The sequence below is a fragment of the Haemaphysalis longicornis genome, unplaced genomic scaffold (assembly GCF_048455015.1).
Source record: "Haemaphysalis longicornis isolate Haplotype H1 unplaced genomic scaffold, Haemaphysalis longicornis Haplotype H1 scaffold_7, whole genome shotgun sequence".
In the NCBI taxonomy this organism is placed as follows: domain Eukaryota; kingdom Metazoa; phylum Arthropoda; class Arachnida; order Ixodida; family Ixodidae; genus Haemaphysalis; species Haemaphysalis longicornis.
Window position 1 is genome coordinate 172114126 of NW_027526422.1, and position 21392 is coordinate 172135517.

General features: G+C 48.4%; 1 protein-coding gene across 1 annotated transcript; it reads right to left on the reverse strand.

The window, feature by feature from the left end:
* Nucleotides 1–12018: 12018 nt before the first annotated feature.
* LOC144145521 (uncharacterized) lies at nucleotides 12019–13272 on the reverse strand. Its single transcript, XM_077677176.1, has one exon. It carries the CDS (start codon nucleotides 13270–13272, stop codon nucleotides 12019–12021), a length of 1254 nt encoding a protein of 417 aa, XP_077533302.1.
* Nucleotides 13273–21392: the final 8120 nt, after the last annotated feature.

The window sequence follows — 21392 nt, forward strand, 5'->3', positions numbered from 1 at the left end:
TGCCATACAACGGCCGCCCGGTCCCTATAGCGCTGGAGCTTCGCGCCATCGACGAGGGGGTCCAGCTGGCTGTACGCCTATTGGCAGCTGATCCCCAAACGTACCGAAGCGTCAGCATATTTACGGACAGCGCAGAGGCTTTACGTTATCTCATTGAACCACCCAGACGGCACTCAGTCACTCGTAACGTTAAACGTTCCTGTGCAACGTTGCGACTGCGCACTGTCATTACTGTGACCGTTCGCCTGACACCCGGACACGCAAGAGCCCTCGGCAGTGAGTGGGCCCATCAGCTGGCGAGCGAGGCTCGTCGAAATTTCCGCCCGCAGCTTGAAGGCTCCCGCACTGGGGAGTTCTGCTTCGATCCTAATGGCGAACGCCGCTGCCGCAAACAGCGCCGCCGTCAGGAGATCCTTTCAACAGTGCCCATCAACCCGGACCCAGTGCCTCCTAGGCTTAGTCGCGCTGCACATGTCTTCCTTAACGGTGCGCGCTCCGGATACGCTTTAACTGATGACGTTGTGGCCAGGTGGAGGCACGCCTCGACTAGAACAATGAGGAGCGGCAATTACACGGCAGCAGCTTCCGAAGACCTTTCGTCTGCGGTGGCATCACCATCCGACCCTTCGTACGTCTGTTACGCATGTTGGAAGTCACTGAAGCCAACCATCCATCACTTTGTATGGGACTGCATAGGTCTCGTAGGGCCACGTGAGTCACATCGGCCTGCCTGGGTACTCACTTACGAGAACTGGATCCGTCCGAAGGGCCGCATCAAACAGACTTTATCCGCACTTTGGCGGTTCGTTCTGGACTCCTCCATGTTGGGACACTACTGAGGTCTTCATGTCCCTTCCCTCCTCTTCCCCATGTGGCCTTGAGCCATCCCTTTTAATAAATGTTCGTTTGTTTGTCTTCAACAAAAATAAGCCCACATACGTTAATATAGGCACAACACACACTCATATCTTGACTTGGCTATTGGCTCCGCAGTTCTTTCCTCTTCTCTAGTGGGGTGTGGAGACTGACCCACATGGTAGTGACCACTTCCCTACCTCACTAACATATAAAGCTAAAGGCCCATGCAGTCCATCTTCCCAGAACAGGTTCAATGAAGCAGGAGCTAACTGGAATACATTTACAGAGACTTCTAAATTACACTACACAACAATAAGACACCTACACATTGAAGAAGCTACCCAGGTCCTCACGGCGCACAACCTTGACGCCGCCGAAAAGTCCATTCCCCACGTTTCTGGTGCCCCGCGCAACCAGTGGAGGCCGTGGTGGAATGAAGACTGTAGGTGGGCGTGAGAGGCTCAGAACAAGGCGTGGGATATCCTTCGTCGACACCCCACGTCGGGTAACATTCTTTTGTTCAAACGGGCTAAAGCGCTCGGAAAACGTGTGCGCCGTGAGGCAAAACGAGAGTTAGCACACATTCTTGACATCCAATAATTCATACACGGACACACACAAAGTCTGGACACCTTTGCGTAAGCTCAAAGGACAACATACACACAGCCTGCCCCTGGTTAGCGCAACAGGAGACACACTCGACGTCCAGCCTAACACACTTGCACAACACTTCGCACACGTGTCCAGTTCAGCACACTACACAAACACTTTTATCAAACCCAAAAAATCTGCAGAAAAGAAGTCCCTGCGTGATAGCAACAATTCGCACACTTCCTACAATTCTCCTTTTTCAATTCATGAGCTCAAGTACGCGCTGACCACTTGTAAGCCTTCATCTCCAGGTGCAGACAAAGTCACATAGACCATGATACAACGCCTACACTCACACCCTTAAAACACTTCTACATCTATAGAATAAAATATGGCTTTCGGGGCACATTCCACACTCTTGGAGGGAGGCCATAGTAGTGAATTTCCTGAAAGATGGAAAGGACGCTTCCTCTCCTGCCAGTTAGCGTCCCATTGCTCTGACAAGCTGCCTGTGTAAGCTCTTCAAAAAGATGATGAACAGGAGACTCGTGTACTTCTTAGAGCACAATGCTCTTCTCTAGAGCTGCCAGGCAGGCTTAAGGGCGGGGCGATCTACCCATGATAAGCTCGTTGCGTTAGAGCCATAGTCAAAGCTGCTTTCCTCCACAAGAAGTACTGCATGTCACTATTCTTTTATCTTGAAAAGGCGTATGATACTGCTTGGCGGTATAGTATCCTCAGTGAGTGGAAGTCCTTGGGCATTTCGGGTAAAATGATGAACACACTTGCCAGCTGCTTGTCTGAAAGAACCTTTCGTGTTAGAGTTGGAAGTGAACTCCCAAGGGTTCATGTGCAGGAAAATGGCGTTCCACAAGGCAGAGTTTTGAGTTGCACTCTGTTTATTGTAAAAATGAATTCACTCAGAAAGGCATTGCCACCATCATTTTCCTGCTCAATCTATGTAGACGACGTGCAATTATCCTTTAAGTCTTGTAACCTGTCTACCTGTGAGCGCCAAGTCTAGCTTAGTGTTAACAAGCTAGCTATTTGGGCAGATAGCAACTGTTTTAAATTTATCCAGGAAAGTGTACTTGTGTTTTGTTTTCGAAAAGGCATTGAATTCGGCCGGATCCAGACATCAAACTTAATGGTGTCCTAAATCAGTCAGAAACGAACACACGTCTTTTGGCGTAGTCCCTGACGAAAAGCTCCCATTCATTTCACATTAAAACAACGTAAACATAAATTCTTAAAGGATATGACTATACTCAAGGTTTTCTGCCACTCATCATTTTGTGCTGACAAACAACTTCTTTATGTGTTTTTACTAGCCTGATAGCTTCGTGATTGTAATATGGAAGTGTTGTTTATGGGTAAGCCCATAAAACATCCCCCAAAATGTAGGACCAAGTGCTTCATCTAGGGCTTCGCCTGCAATGTGGCGGCTTCCGTACTAGCCCGGTCGAAAGCCTGTATGTGGAGTGTAATAAATGGAAGCTACAACGTCAGCGAGCATACACAGATATCTTTGATGCTTTTAAAATTTGGTCCATGCCTCACGATCCTTCTAAATCAGTTTTTTATTATACCTCCATCACTAAACTCCTGCTGAATCAACCATCGTTCTCTGCGCCCTTTTCTTACAGAGTTAGAGTGGAAGCGTCAGAGCTTGCTGTCTCTTTTTTAGATATCATACAAACTTCTGTAACAGATTTTATAGCACCACGGCATCTCCGCCCTGTATCAAGCGGCACATCCTTCACACATGTAGAGAAAAACCGAGCTCCTAGATCTGCAATTCTGCAGCACTTCTTGTATCTGCAGCAGAAGTATCAGTGTTTTGAATTTTATACGGACGCCTGTAAAACTGCCGCCTCTGTGTCCTGGGCTGCGCATGGACCCGGCCTTAAGGGGCTACTGAAGCGCTTTTACAACCGGGCGAAACTCTACTTTTTACAATTATTACATTGGTCAGTTTATGCCTATAAACATTTTTTCGGCATTTTTAGCTTGGGGACAGCGGTATTCGTCGTTAAAATTGGCCCTACGCCCCGCCCACTGCTCTCTGCCGCATCGCCGGAAGAGCGGGGAACGGCGAGCAGCGACCGGAAGTAGCGTCATATTCGGAAGACTGCCAGTGACCTGCGCCGCTGCGCCGCTGCTTCGCTGTGTCCCAGTTTCCTCGGCGAAGCTTCAAATTAGGCAGGCGTGTAAACTGCACTTTATTAATCTTCATTGCGTAGAGTTGCTTCCGCGTCAATTTTCTACCTTAAAGCCACTGTGTGATTCCCTGAAGCAGCTCCTAGACACAAGAGATTTCCTACCGGAGCGCCCGTGGCTACTACGTTGCCTTCACGAATTGGCGATGGGATGTTTGAGTCGCGCCCCCTGGCTGTGACTCGGCCTGGCTCTGACTAGGCTGGCTCTGACTCTGACCCCTGGCTCTGACTGGCTCGGCTTAGGGACTCGCGCCGCTGTCGTCTGCTACACTCCGCTTGTAAGAGGCAGCAGTGCCAGTGCTAGAAATCGCCCGCTTTGATGCTTTAGTGCATTAGAAAGCGTATTTCCAGTAATTAAGTTACTGTACACGCTTCTGATACGTCTGAATAATTTCAATCTGAATCCCGCACATGTTTTCAACGCACGTGGAGAGCGAAAAAAACTTTCTTCTGAGCATCGGTCATCGCTCGATCGTGTTTAACTCGTCCTTTTTAACCTATTTGCGAGATTCAGTTCTCAGAGCTCCTCGATGAGTATCCAAATGCATGGGCTTCCCTAAAGTATTTTTGAGATGCTCTTATGAAGATTCCACGGTCAAATGCTACGCACCAAGCAGCGGTCCCTTACACGTGCATCGCACAGCGGGAAATAAAACGGCTGTCTTTTTTTTCATCTGTTCTTGTTGACGTGCATCAGATTAATGTTTTTTTGTGCCCAACGCATTAAATTTTCTGCACCGTCACAAAAGTCTTATTAAGAAATTTGGGTGTGTTTTGGAGGCTCACAGCGTTTGTGTGGATATTTTCTTCAGGCTGTAAGGCATACGGTGTTTTCTTCTTAAGTTGGCTTTCGTTATGGATGCCTGCAAGATGGTACATATCTGAAGCGGGCAATGTTTATTCACATGCAAATGCAATGAAAATGCTTCGGCTACGCCAGTGCGAAACGGCGCAGGCAACGCTGTCCAGAGCACTCGAAGGTGCCTTCGTTCCCCGAATTTCTAACGTAACCATCGTTATCATAATGAACTGACTCTCAGCCCGCACGGTAATGACATGATTTCGGTGTTGAAGGCTTGATATACTCGCTAACGAACGCAATAAATATTACACCTGCATAGATTACGCGAATCGAAACCAATGAGTATGTACAAGTAGCTCTTTATTGTTTTCCAACCCTTGCAGGCGTAACGAATAAATCCTGGCCTATATTTGGGGTGGTGTTCAATGAATTGAATAAAATTACTCTTACTCTCTTGTTCTGAGCTGATTACACCGCCCAGTAACCGGCTCAATTTCACTGTTAAATGGAGTTTTCTCCTCTGCCTCCTTCTCCTAATCCTCCGCTTGTGTACAGCTTGACTGTAACGCATTTCTGAATATTGTGAAGATATGGCTGTGGGAAATGTACCGAAATATGCCTCCAGGTCTGAACAAACATAGTTTTACTGTATTGTTCTCTACACGTGACTCATTTCGCTCAATAAGGCTCCGTACTGGTTGGAAGCCTTGTATAAAATCAGCAGGCGCCTATACACACAGTAGGTTATTTGAAACTCGACCTATATTAATTTTTCGGCCCTCCGTGCATGTTGGAATACTTTCTCGATATTACAATGTAAAGTGATGTGATACACTACTTTCGAGCGTTCGGCAAGGTTGCAAAAACTGTTTTACCTTACATACGATTACCGGGAATCGTAATGCCCGAAGCCCCGAAGACCTGAGAATTAGTTTTGCTCTTGCATTCTCGCTGTTGTCGGTTATTAACAGCTGACTGTTCCTTTTGTTCGGAAGATTGCAGGATAGAGGAGCTGACGCCTAAGTCCGCGACTTCGCGCTTCGCGTAGGACCGGCTTCGCAATAATGGGGCGACGCCGGCAGTTTGTCTTCCGGAGAAGTATAAAAAAAATCGCCATACCAATTCGATCACCTCTTCCAAAATCACCTTGTATTACAATCCCTAGCACAATTTTTCCCCACACTAACAGCCACTCTCTTGCACGTTCGTTCGCTTTTCACGACGGCTTTGATTCTGGACGGCAGGGAAGAGCGGTGCGTGTTTCTGTCTCCAAAACGCTGTAACACCAGCACTTCCGGTGACGTCACACAAAAATAAAAAACAAAAAACAAATACGCAGAAGCCGTCTATGCATTAAGTAGTAATAAGGATAATCATAAAAAGTAAAAATATTGCTGCGCGTGTAAGCATTTGCATCAAAATGTTTTATGCATTAACGAAAGTGGGGCGGATGCGCCACGAGCGCCTACTAGTGGTAGAAAGCACCCGTAAAAAAAAAAGAAACAATGGCGTTTTATGATGTGTGTGTGTGCGATTTGTCCAGGAACTGTTACGAATGTAGTGCATCATAAGGCTCTAAAGTCGTCTGCGCCGTGTGTGTCTTGCCAAGTCGTCATTTGTACGTGAGGAAGTTGTGGTGGGCTGTTTTTACTCGTAGCGTCGTCACCTATCTCCTGCCGAGAACGTCCTGGCTTCATTTGTTGCTGGTGTGTTGTGTGTGTAAAATCTCCCTGATGGAATTTGAGTGGCTTTGTTCTACGACAGCAGTGGTGACAAGCTACAAGGGTTCTTTTTCTGGCTGTGAACATGGGCTCACCCGACGTTAAACGTGAGGCCTACGTAGCTGGTGTTACAACTCACATTCTAGTTCACTCTACTGACAACGGAAGGTATCCTTTACGGAGTGGTTTCGCAGGTTGCTCTGGGTGGTAGTACAATCGGAGCAACGATGCGTTTTTATCCTGTACACAATCGTCTGAGACTGCGTATCTTACAAACAAAGCAGTATGAATGAGCGCGAATATTGTTCAGGTAATCAAATGCGCTGGCGTTAGAGTGTTTCATGACTGCTATGGACTATGGTTGTTCGTAAGCATAAGTAGTTATGTCGGCTGTACAGATACACTGCACTGCACATCGTGTGTGTGTGTGTGTGTGTGTGTGTGTGTGTGTGTGTGTGTGTGTGTGTGTGTGCGCGTGTGTGCGCGCGCGCGCGTACGCATATTAAAGAGGTGGTACCACATGTTGGCATCGACGGATAATATGGCGGCGCCTGGTGCTTCTGCGGGCCACTACATCTTTCCCTAACAGGGAACAAACAATCATTAGACTACACAGTCCTGTCTGCACAAATCACCAATACGGTCACCGTTTGTGTGCAGAAATCACCAATACAGTCACCGTCTGTGTGAGCCCTGACAGCTGTCGAATCACTGCACGTAATCTTGGAAGTGCACTGGAGGTCTGCGATTTCTCCTGGGCCGGTCAGGTGGTGGCCCTGGCATTGAGTCCGTTTCCCTCTACCGGTACACTGCACTCCTCAGTGCCAGAGCCTGGAGCCAGACTTTGTGGCTGCGAACCTTGCGGCTGTGGTGGGCTCGGTGGAACATGTGGTGGTACAGCGCGTGAAGACTCAAGTTGATCTGCGGATGAACTCGCAGATTGTGTTTGTGGCGGACCCCCAGGTGCAGTGATCCAAGTCTTCTACGGTGCAGCTCTACTTTGGTAGTCCGTCAACGGGGGCATGTTGTACGTGCAAGAGTTGTCCTTAGTTTCTTGCCCTGGTGATGCCTCTTTTGGTACCGCTGATAGCTGTGAAGCGTTTCAAGTTCGACCGTCTTCCAGATAGAAGGACCAGCGGCCAATTTTTTTTAGGATCTTTAATAGTGGTCCATAACTTGGAGCCAGGAACTGGTCCAGGAACTGGTTTCTTCACTCGTATGTAGGTGCCAACTTGGAACTTGGGGACTCTCGCAGCTCGCTGTTGTTCAGCGTATGCCTTACTTTTTCGTTCACACTCTGCGACTCTTTTTCCGAGCGGACTCATCTCCCGTGAAGGATTTGTGCTGAAGTCAGCTGTCAGCTGACCAATGACGTCCAAAGAAGTTCTCATGTGTCGGCCATGTAGAAGAACGGCCGGGGAGAGACCGCTGGTTCTGCGAGGGGTGGCTCTGTATACTCCCAAGTACTCAGTCACAGTTTCCTTCACTGGACGCTGCTCCAGCAGAGCCAGTTGAATGTATGACTTCAGTACACGATCAAATCTCAACGAGACCACTTTCCTGTGGGTTGTACACGACAGAAAAGATGTGGTTGATTCCATGGTCTTCAAGGAAGGACTCAAATTCCCTTGATGTGAAGTCGACCGTGAACAGACACTATTTCAGTAGGGTAACCCTCACGTACGAAGAGTGCTAGAAGCAACTTCGTCACCGTGTGAGTGGTAACGTCAGTGCAAAAAGCCACTTCCAGCCATTTTGAAAAATAATCAACTACTGAAATGGAAAATCGATAGTCTCCAGGTGCACGCTGAAAAGGAGCACGCTGAAAAGGAGCAACAACGTCAATAGCTATCTTGTCTCAAGGTTTGTCAGGAAGAGGAATTGGCTGAAGTGGTGTGGGTGAGATCTTGACACTTTTTTCCGCGTGCTGACAGATGGAACTGCGGATAGCTGTTTCATCATGTTTGCCTAACCCTGGCCATCATACTTCTCTCGTAGGCATTGTTTGGTTTTTTACGATACGAGGGTGGGATTTGTGAGCCAGCTGGGCAAAAGTCGCTGTGAGCTTGACAGGAACTACGATGCGCTTAGTACGGAAGAGCATGCCATCAACTGCTGTCAACTCCTTTCGGACTTCATAGTATGGAGTCAGCTTAGGTGCCCGATTCTTGCGGGGCGGCCACGATGTCTGCACGTAACGGGAAACTTCTCGGAGAGTGTTATCCTCCACTGTCGCTTGTCTCAGTTCATCTTGATGTACAGACGTCACCAGAGACTATTTCTTCAGACTCGCGTGGTTTCGTGGTGGGCGGTGACAACTTGTTTGAGTGCTGTGGATGCATTTTGGGGCCTTGTGTCAACGTTTTACTTGGTTTGTGTCAATGTTTGGCCATAGTAAGGCAGTGTAATTCTGTGCCCACAATCTGGAGACCAAAAGCTTGTACGGCATCAATACCCAGAAGTGATGTTCCACCTTGGGTAATGTGGAAGGTCACTACAGCTGTTTCCGATTTGTGCACAGTGAGGGCAGGAAACTGTCCACGCAAAGGAATTTTTCGACGTGAAAAATCCAGTAATGTTGGTTGCGATTTCTTCAGCTCAACTTGGTCTCTGAATAGGTTTTGAAAGCTTTGTTCTCCCATTATCGATACAGCTGAGCCAGTGTCCACTAAAAATTTTATGATGCGCCGGGGTGATGCCAGAGAAACAGGTTGAACCCCGACATAAAAGTAGACACCCGTACGCTTAATTATCAGTGTGAACAGTAAGAATGTTCATGACACTCTCAGCGTCTTCCTCTGGAACAATTTCAGCGACTCAGGCCGGGCGTCTTCCACGCCCACGACGCAAACTTCGACAGTACTGTTGAAAGTGACCTCGAGGTGGCCACACGTGAAGCAGGTTCAACCGCGGGCTACGGAGGTAGACAGTTGTCAGTTTTGTGCGCCGCAATTTCCACACGCGGCTGTGTTTCCGGAGTACGGGATGACAGCGCCACTACATAGGACACTACAGTAGTATTCTTTACAAGTTATGAAAAAGGAACCAAAGACATTGCTGGATTTGGACCCCGTCATTGCAGAAATCTGAAAGTATGTGGCCCCGCGGCATTACTTCACGTGTTTTTGATAAATTGATTTTAAAAATCCACATACACGCAGTGTTTTATTATGCCTGCTACGGTGGTGGTTCATTGTTCCCGTTGCTAATGAAGGTGGCATCAAAGGGGCTCAGTACACCTAAGGGTGTACTGATCTCAAATTGCCGTTATTTTGTTGGCAGTATTGGATTCTGTCTGAAGTGTCGTCAGCTATTAAAGTTATTTTGGAATTGTGCAGTGCATTTCTGAGGAATGAACCCAGCAATTTATCTTTCCTTTATTTTTCTTCAGAGTTTGTAGAATGACCTTTGTGAGCAATAAAAATGTGCTTTTGAAATTGTGCTTCATAGTGATGGCTGGAGTTTCATGATTACATTTTGGTGCTTGTGCAGTTTAACAGTGGAGTATAAATTTTTCCAAAGGAGTTTACAAAGTGTATTGGCAAACAGTCAGGTGTCCAGCGTGCCCTTACAACGATAGAGCCATTATTCTACCAAGTGGGACAATTTTTTCAGAGACTTCCCATAAATGTTTAGTTTGTTTAGATTCAACATCTCTTCCATACACTTGGAAGTTATTATTGTTCTAGCAACTATGACGAGTTGGAGGGGCTTCAGAGTGCTGTGTCACTGATTTTCAAGCATGCACAGTTGCATCTGATTATGCAGCTGCGCTAAGAATAGAAAATGATGCGGCATATCAGAATAGTTCAGGACCTTAGCGCTTCATGTTGCTGCATTTCAAGAATATTCTGGCTGTACAGCTGCAGTAAGAATAGGAACCAGTTGCCCAGCAGGTTGCAATGGTTTGATGTCAGTCCTTCGAGGTGCTAATGTTGCTCCTTTGCAGAGGTGGGCTGTTGCTTCTGACTAGAAGGCTACGGCAAGAATTGCAGACTTATGTAGTACGCTGGAATGGATTCATGTGAGGCCCTCGGGCTGTAAAGCCGCTGCTTCTCAAGCACACCTCTTGTTTACAGCCATGAAGCCGCGGTGAGAGAAAATGTCAGAGACGGTGAAGTTGGTGCTTCTCATGAACACAAGTGTAATTTTTGTATAGGACCCACACCTCCACCATGACCTTTGCCAGCTCTCCCAGTATTGGCATTTTCAATGTGCGTGCACAGCCTGGACAGCTTTCATGGTGCGGAAAACACTACTCGAACACTGCGCCATGAAATAATTTTATGTTGTGCGACGGCTTATGAAGATACGGCATCACTTTCACCTTGTTTTCATCGGGCCTCTGCACTTTCGTTTTGCCTTTTAAACTTGATACGGAGGCAGTCTGCAACCGCCTTAAGCACTGGTGTCAGAAAACCCTCTGCAGAAAACCCTATGAGTCTGGCGGTCAATGTGTTCCTGGATTACGTGGACACAACTTTTCTGCAGTGCACTGCAGAAACGTAATGTGGCTATGCCTCATCAGCGATAGCTCAGAGGTACTGCACTCGCCTCATATGGGGGAAGTACTGGGTTCGAATCTGCGCACCGCCGGGCACCCACTGGTTTCTTTAATGGGTACAGGTGTCCCTGGTCGAGTGCGGACCTTTGAAAGGATAACTCACGCCTGGAAAGCTGCCTTTACCCTTGCGAGGGGCTTCCGACCTTTGTGAATCTGGTGGGGCCCCGGCCTTCTACAACACCGCATTGCCGAAGGGAGGAAGAGTCTGGCGGCATGTCCTACCACAGGCGGTTACTGAGTAGAGTGTGCAGCGTAGCTGTGGAAGTCGCCATGTGCATTCGTGTGCCTTGGTGGTGCCGGGCATCTATTGAGAAAATAGGTACAAGCCTGGTGCTCGGCCCTTGTTACAACTAGAAGATGCTCCTGGCGTGTGACTACACTTGAAAAGTTGACCCAGCTTGTGCAGGAAATCAACTCTATGCAATGAGGTGGCTGGAAAGTGCAATTTTTTTTTTTGGTTTGTGTCCCCACACAATTGATCAAATCAATAAAAGAAAAAGGGACTACTAGCACACATCTTCACCTCAAAAATTGCAATTAATGGGACAAAAAGTCTACGCAAATTGTAGCGAAAACTGGAAAGCGGCAATAAAGTATATAAGTAGTTTACTGAAACACTGGCACTGTCGCCAGTTATTGAAATTTTAGAAATTGGAGCTGAGCTGGTGGTAGACAGTGGCATTGGAGCTGTAGAAAACAAGTGAAAAACGTTTTGTCAGTGGCACCTGCATGATTTCGGTGACACAGGTTTTGGGAATTACATTCTCAGATGTAGGCTATAATTTATATTTTAAGCACCTGCAATGCAGCCTACTAGGGAATGGTGCTATGAGATGCCCCATACCCTACACTGTACCAGAGTCCTTCAATGCTTTACTGGTCACGAAACTGCTCCGTAACTCAATGGGAGAGCTTCATATGCTGCGTTTGGCCGCCGCGCGGTGGCGCCACCCTCTCACTGAGGTCACTCCTCGGGCGGCGTTGCGCTGGCTCGAACGGCGGAGCCGCGGCGAGTTGTGTTTGTTTTGTGCGGAAAAAAAATGTAACGTGCATATCGCGCTCTTGTGATGCGACTTAAGTAGTGCATCGACGATGCCGAACATGTGTTGCGTTCCGGGATGTCGTTCCTTGTACAACGATACCATAGACAATGTTTCCTTGTTCTGTTGACCGAGCGACGGGAGGAGCAGGAGGAGTGAAACTTTATTTTTGTTCAGAATAAAAGAGAGTTAGGGCATGTGGCCCTCCGCACAGGTGCAGTCCCTATTCCGGGACCCCATTGGTCAAGGCCGCCACCCTCACCCGTCGAACTAGAGCCCTTTGAGACTCCAGCCCCGAGCAATTGAGCAGGGCTGCCTCCCATGCCTCTCTGGTAGGGGAAGGGTTGGGTGATAACGCAGGTTTGCGCTGGCATGCCCACACCATGTGGAAGGTGTCGGACACCTCCCCACAGTGCAGACACCGCCCATCTGTTTTCGGGTCGAAATGCTTTGCTACTGCAGGGCACATAAATGTGTTCGTCTGCAGGCGCCGCAGTATTCGCTCATCGGCCTTGCTCAGACCCTGTGCAGGGGCTGGGTAAAGCCGGCGGTTATCGCAGTAATGTTTTACGATTTCTCTAAACCGCAGAAGTGGTTTGCTAATCTCCGAGCCGGGAGAGCATGGGTGAGGCGCCCGGTGGGTAAGCGCTCGGGCAGCCGCGTGCGCGGCCTCGTTACCTCTCAGACCCTGATGCCCCGGAGACCACACAATTTCTTTAGGAGCGGGGTCTACGAACCGCACCACTCGTTTTAAAATTCTGTAGGCCAAGGGTGGTACCGTGCCCGCTAAATACCTTTCACAGGCTCGGCGAGAGTCCGTTATTATTGTCCTTGACTTCGGGTCCGAGGCGGCGAGCGCTATGGCAATCGCCTCGGCTTGCGTGGAGTTAGGAGCCCGGTAGGAGAGCCCATCGACTTGCTGGTCCCTGTGAATTACAGCGGCAGTGAAAAACCCTAGAGGCGACGGTCCTGCCACATCAACATAGAACACACCTCGCCCATTTCCGTATTTCCTTTCCAGGGTCTTAGCGCGTGCTTCCCTCCTGCCTTCGTGAGTGTGCTTTTCCATGTCACGCGGAAGTGGACGCACCCAGAGCCTGTGCCGCCACAACTCTGGGAATTTGCACGTCTCCTCTGTGATGCACTCATGTTTGATTTGTAGGCGATTAAGCAAGTGACGCCCGGACGCCGTTTGTGCGAGTCTAGTGTACTGATTTGTGAGATGAGCCTCTTTCAGCCCTTGATACGAATTGAGCACTCCCAGCGCCGATAACCTGGTGTTGGAGGTAGCCACCGGGAGGTCAAGGGCTCGTTTTCTGGCCTTCCTAATGATGACGTCAATGCGATTCTCGTGTTGTTTGTTCGTACGGAGGTAGGGTACGGAGAAGAGGATCCTACTGGTTACGAAGGCATGGGCGAGCCGGAGCGCGTCTCTGCCCCGTAACCCTCCGCGCGTGTTGGATACGCGTTGTATCATCCGTCCGACCTGTTCACCTGTTCGCTTCAGTTTGGCAATGGTGGTCTCTGGACTAAGTTTGTTGTGAATAAGCAGGCCCAGGATCCTCATCTCTTCCACTTCTCTGATAGAACCACCTGTTAAAGAGATGCAAAGCCTTGTGTTCTCTTTAGGACGGGCAGCTGTGTGAGAAATGGAGGGGCGCCATTCCAAGGCAAGCAACGGGAGATTTCAGCTTCGATTATAAGTGTGCGACAGTGTGTGGAAATGCACTGTGTGTGAGAATGGAAAAAGCAATGTACCCTTTTTAGAGCATGCTGAACATAGAATTGTACAAGGCTATCTTAAAGCCGGATTTTTGTCATATCAGTCAGGTTGTAGCGGTGCTTCATTACCTGTTTGCAAACTTCTATTACCTTGCGCTCAGGCTCGCGTGTAAAAAAAGCTTTGGGACGTCTTTATGCTTTTACTTTTCAAATTTCCGCGAATTATCCCATAGGGTTCGTTTTGTTTGTCTTGTAACCGCGCGTGGCCGATTCCGGTTTCTTATCTGGCGTTTCAACCGGAGCGCCCGTTTGCTCTTTTTCTCGTACGTCCCGCCGGGCAATATTGTTTGATATGGAAAGGGTGCCACCTTGTCGCTAACTTGATTTTTTGTTTCTTCGACAATGTTCTCGATTCCATTTCCGTGGATCTGAAATTAACGTTCCAAGAGTAATGCATGCATAGAAACGCCGCGCAACTCACTTTATCGACGTTCATCTGTTCACGTCACACTGCGGACTGCTTCTTCGACGTTTGTGTTTCATTCTAGTTTTTTGTAGTGCAGGAGATCGCTAGCTCGCTGCGTTTAGAAAAGCTTTGCGTCGGCTACGTGGCAATATTCTGTTTCCTCCGCGTGCTGCACATCGCCGCGCGAAAAAATAAATTTTTGTACGCTGGACCACGGTCTTTTGTCTCCCTTCGTAACATTGAAATTTTTTGTTGCGTGTGATAAAATCAGTTTCATTGTTCTTTTTTCGCTTCCTGTTTTTGCAAGGATTGCAAAGCATGGAAGCAGAAAGATATGGTGCAACTTCATGTTTTGATCCTTCGCGTTTCTGCAGCGTTTTTAGATGTTCTCAAGTATGTACCCACTCATCGAAACGACAATACTATTGGGCTATCTCTTTTAGCGTTCTGTGCATTCCAGAGCAATCAACGAATTCATTAAGCGTAGTCTGAACGACGCGTACTTGGTTTCTTTCAGTTCTTTTTTTGTATTATCGATAGGCCCGCAGCAGTCCGTGACTACACAGCTACCGTATGTGTGGTATTTACAACTTTGCTTTAAGAAAAGAAGCAATATAGATTTAAAATCCGTAAACACGACGGCGCAGCGCTTGTGCCAGAGCACACATAAGCCGTTGCCGTTCGCGGCCGAAGTCTACGGTAACTTACTTCGAAAAATAAAACCCCATTGAAGGCAGGTGATAAACACAATAACTGGATTATTCATCGCTAACTACTACGAAAAAAAAAACACACTTAATCAGCGCGCACACACCAAAATCAGCGAGCGTTTGCACGCCAAGAGCTAGCCAATACTCCGCACGCGCGGCGGCTGGATGACCTTCGTGCGGCGGTGGCGCCTGTAGTGGCGGGCGCGGTCCCTATATGAAGCGAGGGCCGAAGTTTCGTGACCAGTAAAGCATTGAAGGACTCTGACTGTACCAACAAAGTGACGTGACTCTGGTCTCTGAACCACTGTTAGATGGTACGGACAATAAACAAAACCGTTCGCAAATGACAGTCAACAGGTGCAGTTTAATTTTAACGCTCTCTTTATCTACTTTTGCGGCTAACCTTCCAATTTTGACACATTTTGCTGCTAACCTTCCAATTTTGACACATATGCGTTCTGGGGGAATAGAAATTTCGAGAATTGTGAGCACGGCCCCTGCAAAAATGGTCCCAACTCAGATGCTGCAGTATTATTCCAATATTATTCCTGCGATTATATCACCGTTTGTTAGCTGGCTGAGAAAGAAATCGTGCAATATACTTTCCGCCCTTGCATTTCAGAAATACAATACCCAGAACTACAACTTTTTCGGAGGCTGTGTTTTTGTTCGTGAACTTGACTAAAAATAGTTACTACAGGTGCAGGATGCGCTCCTTATCAAGCGTAGATAAGGTGACGGGGATTTCGAGAAAGCCCTTGCTTATATCGTTCCGTCCAGGCGGAACGCCAAACAGCGTTCCCGGCTCACAACTCGCAGTGAAGGCAGTCTGTGTGCATTTTTACCATACCGCTACCGCTCACGGTTAATTAGTAAATACCCTTAATAATTACATCGCTAATTACAGCTTCGGCGACGGGCCTCGGGGCAAGCAACAGCACTGAAATGGTCCATGTGAAAAGCTTGGCATACTGCTGAAAAACAATGCGATCACAACCATTGTCACTCGAGAATTTAAACACAAGCAACGCGCCATCGCCTCCTGTACGATGATCGCGCTCGCCCGCTGTTTATTATTATTATTTTTTTGATAACTGCTACAGACACACAACACACCAGCAACAAATGAAGCCAGGACGTTCTCGGCAGGAGATAGGTGACGACGCTCCGAGTAAAAACAGCCCACCACGACTTCCTCACGTACAAATGACGACTTGGCAAGACACACACGGCGCAGACGACTTTAGAGCCTTATGATGCACTACATTCGTAACAGTTCCTGGACAAATCGCACACACACACATCATAAAACGCCATTGTTTCTTTTTTTTTACGGGTGCTTTCTACCACTAGTAGGCGCTCGTGGCGCATCCGCCCCACTTTCGTTAATGCATAAAACATTTTGATGCAAATGCTTACACGCGCAGCAATATTTTTACTTTTTATGATTATCCTTATTACTACTTAATGCATGGACGGCTTCTGCGTATTTGTTTTTTGTTTTTTATTTTTGTGTGACGTCACCGGAAGTGCTGGTGTTACAGCGTTTTTGAGACGGAAACACGCACCGCTCTTCCCTGCCGTCCAGAATTAAAGCCGTCGTGAAAAGCGAACGAACATGCAAGAGAGTGGCTGTTAGTGTGGGGAAAAATTGTGCTAGGGATTGTAATACACGGTGATTTTGGAAGAGGTGATCGAATTGGTATGGCGATGCGGAGCGCCGACCGGTCGCGGAGTTCGTCGACGGCAGCAAATGAACCTGCCTGAGCACGAGATGCGGCGAGAGGCCGATGGATGACGTTACCTGCGCGCAAGAATGAACACAGCACCGATGGCTAGAATGACTATGAACGTGAAAATAAGGTTTCACACGCGATCAAGGGGATGCTAGGATAGTCATTCGCAATAGTAGAGAATGCAGAGACCAAATATCCGCCTCGGTGCTAAGCCTAAAGTTCCCAATATACGAGGCGTTCCGTGCAACCCAGGCTGGCTGGAGCTGTTGGGGAAGGCGTTTTTCTAATAGCGCTTTCCATTGGGCAAACAGGAGCACTTCTAACTGCACCCAAAGTGCTCTCTCCACTTCTAGCGTCTTCCAGTGGTCGGGCAGGAGCAGGGGCGTTGTGTTTCATTGGTCGATGAGGAGCACTTTTTTGGCTCCGAGAGCAGCCTAGAGCAGTTCTCGGTGCTCCGTCGCCAGCGGCGGAGTAACAGGGAACGCCGAGGAAGTCACATGACCTCTTTTGCGTCACTTCTGGTTTTACCCCCGGGTGGCGGAGGAAAAATGGCGAATCCAGCAGCCGCGGTAGTCGCTCAGTGCGTACGGCAGCAGCTAAGCGCGGCCGTCTGGTAAAGGGATTGGTGCTACTTTTAGATGATGAAAGCAGCACAGATTCAAGCGCAAGCTCATCATCGGACAGCAGCAGTAGCCACGACGACGACGACGACGATTTGACATTGCATGAGTTTATGTTCGAGCACCTGTTCACCCCGCCGGAGCAGCGACCGAAGGTAGAGTCGTATCTGGAAGAGACGGCGGACGCTGTTATCGTTCCCAGCTAATTTTTGGGAGACACAATGGTGACCCCTTTATTATGACCATGAACATCCGCTCGGCTTCTTCATTCGTCGCCATGCGGAAGGCAGACACAAAACCACCGGCACGTATCTGGCAAAACTGGCGAGGAATAACTGCGTGCGGACAAAACGAGCACGCGGAACGTTTGGTCACATGACTCTTGACATCTCGCCCTCCCCCTCTTTTCACTGCCCCCAGAGCAGCGCGAATGTTTCATTCGCGGTTTGAAAGCACACGTCCCCGTTACTCCCGTGTGCTGCTCTGGCTGCTCGCTCCACTTGCTCCTGTTCGCCCAATGGAATTCGCCATAAAGTTCATCGGGGACCAGCGTGCTCCGTTTCGTTCCTCTACCTTTTGAGGAACCACCAGCGTTCGATTCCACTATTCTGAAACTGCGTTTGCGCAGCAATGATACGTTCCGTTGACCGGCCGAGCACCGACCTCAGGGCGATGCGGCAGCCGGCGGCGGCCGCATCGCTAGCTGCTACCTGCGCACGCCGCAGGCCGCTGCACAGAGTGTTTTGCCGCCTGTCCAAATATAAAAACAAAGTTCCACATTCGAGGACGGGGATGATGGTGTGTTCGAAAATTGTGCTAGGAATTGTAACTAGTGCTGGTAGCGAAAGCGGCTAACCAATACCTGCACAACTTCTCTGCACCCGAGAAACAGAAGTTGGCCATGAGTCGTCGGGGGAGAACCCCTTTCTAATACTCGCCGCGAGCGAACTTGTTGCGTTTATAATTATTTTAAGGAAAAATTTTGTGAGCCCTCCATTCACCAGAGGTCCTTCTGGCCCGTATCTGAACGGATACAGAATGAGATCTTCCGGCCGAGCGGTCACAGTAGCACCGGTACTTCCGAATATGACGTCATCTGCAGCCGGCCAATCCTGAAAGGCAGCCAGGGCTCTGACCGCGCCGCCGGGCAGGGGTCGTTTATTTTGACGAGAAAAGATGGCTTGGGTGTATTTACACATAAAATAAACATGTTTTTCGTATACAGCGACGAGGAAATCATACTGCAATGGCCACAACAAATGTTTTTTAAAAAGCTCTTCATCAGCCCTTTAATGTCACTAAAAATCTTAATAGTAATGGTATACTCGGTTATAACTCAAGAACGGGACCACATCATGTAGTGTATCACTCCGCCAACGCCCCGGACCCGTGACGTCAGTGCGCGCGCGTTTTGAAAGGTGTTTGCTATGAATTGGTGATATCGTCTGCCTTGTCTCACGCAGTTTGTTTGTCGTCACTGGCGTCGTTTATAAGCATATTAAGTCCAAACAATCACGGTAACGGCTCACGCCATGTTAAAAATATTCCCAGTAACGCCCTACTTGCGCAGCGCGGAGAAACATCCGGCTACGGTGATAAGGCACAGCAGCAAGTTCCGGTGCCGTTCTTAAGTTTTCACCGAGTATGGTGTCTTTACGGCAGAGGCTTATGGTGTACTTCTTGTTAATCATGTACTTCAAAGGCACATCCCACAATCCATTATCTATACAGATTGCCTAAGTGCTGTGCGGGAATTGTCGTTAACCAAGTCTTCTAAAGTCTTATCGTCAAGGGTATTAATATGTCTGTGTATGTCCATAAATTTGAACTGGTCCTTTGCTGGGTCCCTGGCCACTGTGATATAGCCGGGAACGAAGCCGGGCATCGAATGGCTGCTGCTGCTACAATCTTGAATACGGTAGATGTAACCGCATTACCTTTCACCGACGTGAACTCACACATAAGACAACAACTTCGCAAAACATGGCAAACACACTGGAGTGAACAAACTGACAAGTTACACGTAATAAAACCACACTTGGGACCATACACCACCGACACACGTAATAGATGCACATCAGTCGCCTTGGCTAGATTACGGATAGGGCACACGGATGCAACGCACTCGCACCTTCTCACTGAATCGCCAAGACCTCTGTGCAGCAGGTGCGAATAGGCCCTATTCGTGATCTACATCCTCATACAATGCAATGGACAAGAAACAACACGACACAGACACTTCTCACAGCTATACAGACAACACATTCCACCACAGCCATCGTACTTTTTAGGGGACGACCTTATAATCACCCAGAAGCGTACTTTGAAGTTTTTTAGCGATGTGAAGTTTTTACATCTCATTACTTACCATGCATATTGACACCCTGGCCCTTTACACCAATCATCTACATTGTCTTCTATGTCATTTCACGTATATTTTTTAGTTGAATGTTTTAGACTTACCATCACCTCATCCTCATAAAACAACTCTTTCTTGGCTACTTTGCCCGTAATAGGCCTTTCTCTATAAAAAACCAACCATCATCATCATCGGATAACCCAGTCGAACTCTATATATTAATCATTCGCCCACCACTACGGCGTACATCCTCGCAAAGGCGAAGCTACGGTCCGTTTCACTCGAAGATTTTTTTTAGAATCCACGCGCTCATAAGGTAAAGTGCACAAAAGACCATTATATGCCTCAAGTTTGGTTACTTCGCCGAACCTTTGAATTATGTTTTGCTTTTCAAAATGTGTTGTTCACGTTCTCAAGGTACACGTGCACGAGAGTAGTGGAGTACGGAATAATATAGAACATCTGAAGAAATTTAACGAGCCCGGATTCTCTAAAGACGTGCGGTTCCATTTCTTGCCTCTATATCAGAAATGCCAGGGCCCAGCCCAACTAGGACTTCGCGTGCTAATGTTCTAAAGCACAACATCGAGTTCAATGTACTTCCATACTTCTGGTCGCGTTCCTCGGTAGCTATTTGTCACCCGACTGGCAGAACGCTTCTTTGCCCGTATGCGGAGGTGAAAGTTCCCAGCAGTTACTTAACCAACTCTTTGGGCAAAGAATATGGGTGGCGGAGATAAAGTACTGGTCGTTGAGAGTAGTACGTTAGCAAAACCTGCAAAATTGCTCCACTACGTGACTAATGCATTATTGTCTCCATGCGTTGTATCTAAGCGCGGGATTTGTTTCATTTTATTTAACGCGACGGGCGCACCCAGCGCGTCTAGCCGCGCATCTCGGACGGTTGGAGCCAGCTGCATTTCCGCCGCCGCGATTATGCCGCCGCCACCGCCGTTACGAAAGCTTGTCTCCCCCCCTTCTCCAGGCCACTTCGCCGTCACCAAACAACGCAGCGGCGGGGAGAAGAAGAAAGGGGTGGGAGGCGATGCGCAGGCTCGCTTCCCCCTCGGCATCGTTCGCTGGCTGACCGTTACCACCGTTACGTTGTTTTTCTCTTTTTTTGTTTGCAGACAGATCCCTGGGACCTCGTGACTTTGTAGAGACCAATGAGCGTTGGTGTTGCAACACAGTCGCAGTTTGAAGCACGCTGTTTTTTTCCCTCGACGTGCCGGCCCGCCAGCACCGCCAGTGCGCCGAAGTGAGCGGCCGAGGTCGGTGGCTGGTGGCCGTGATTAGTGCGTCCGTCTTCGTCGTTGCAACTCCGTCGATTCCCTGTGCTGGAGCCGTTCATCGTCTACGAGTCGGCCGGCCTGACTTATGTGTGCTTTTCTGTCTCCATGTGACGACGTCTGACGAGCGCTGTATACCGATTCCCATACAGCGTGTGGATATTTGTAGCTGTGTCTATTTCGTGGGGATAATTGTTTGCTGTCCGCGCTGGGAGCGTACCTTTCGCTGCTACGCCTGAGTATTGCGGTCTTCACCGCTGCGCAACTGGTGCAAGATACTTTTTTCTCTGTTAACAGTGCTGGGCTCGTTCACTTTTGCGTGCTGTGTTTCGAAGCGAAGGTTGCTAGTAAAAAGCACCAGGCCCGAGTTTCGTACCGGCCTAATGGCTGGCTACCGATTTCGCACGCAGTACCGTAAAAATTGCTACACTCATTTGCGATTCCGAACGCAGTCCTGAGCTGCAAGGGACTGGCGTTCCCGGAACGTAAATTAAGAATGTTCTCGTCTGTTGCTCGTACGGCTTAGATCCTCTTTCCTTGATATCGAAGCATAATGTCTTTTTCGTGCTCGATGAAAACTGCATGTAAATGCGGTAATTTTAGATATTCAAGATGAATTTAAGGTTCCAACACCAGACTAGGTAAGTAGACTTGGCTCGCCGTTTGAAATTCAAATGGTTTTTCGGTGAAAGTAG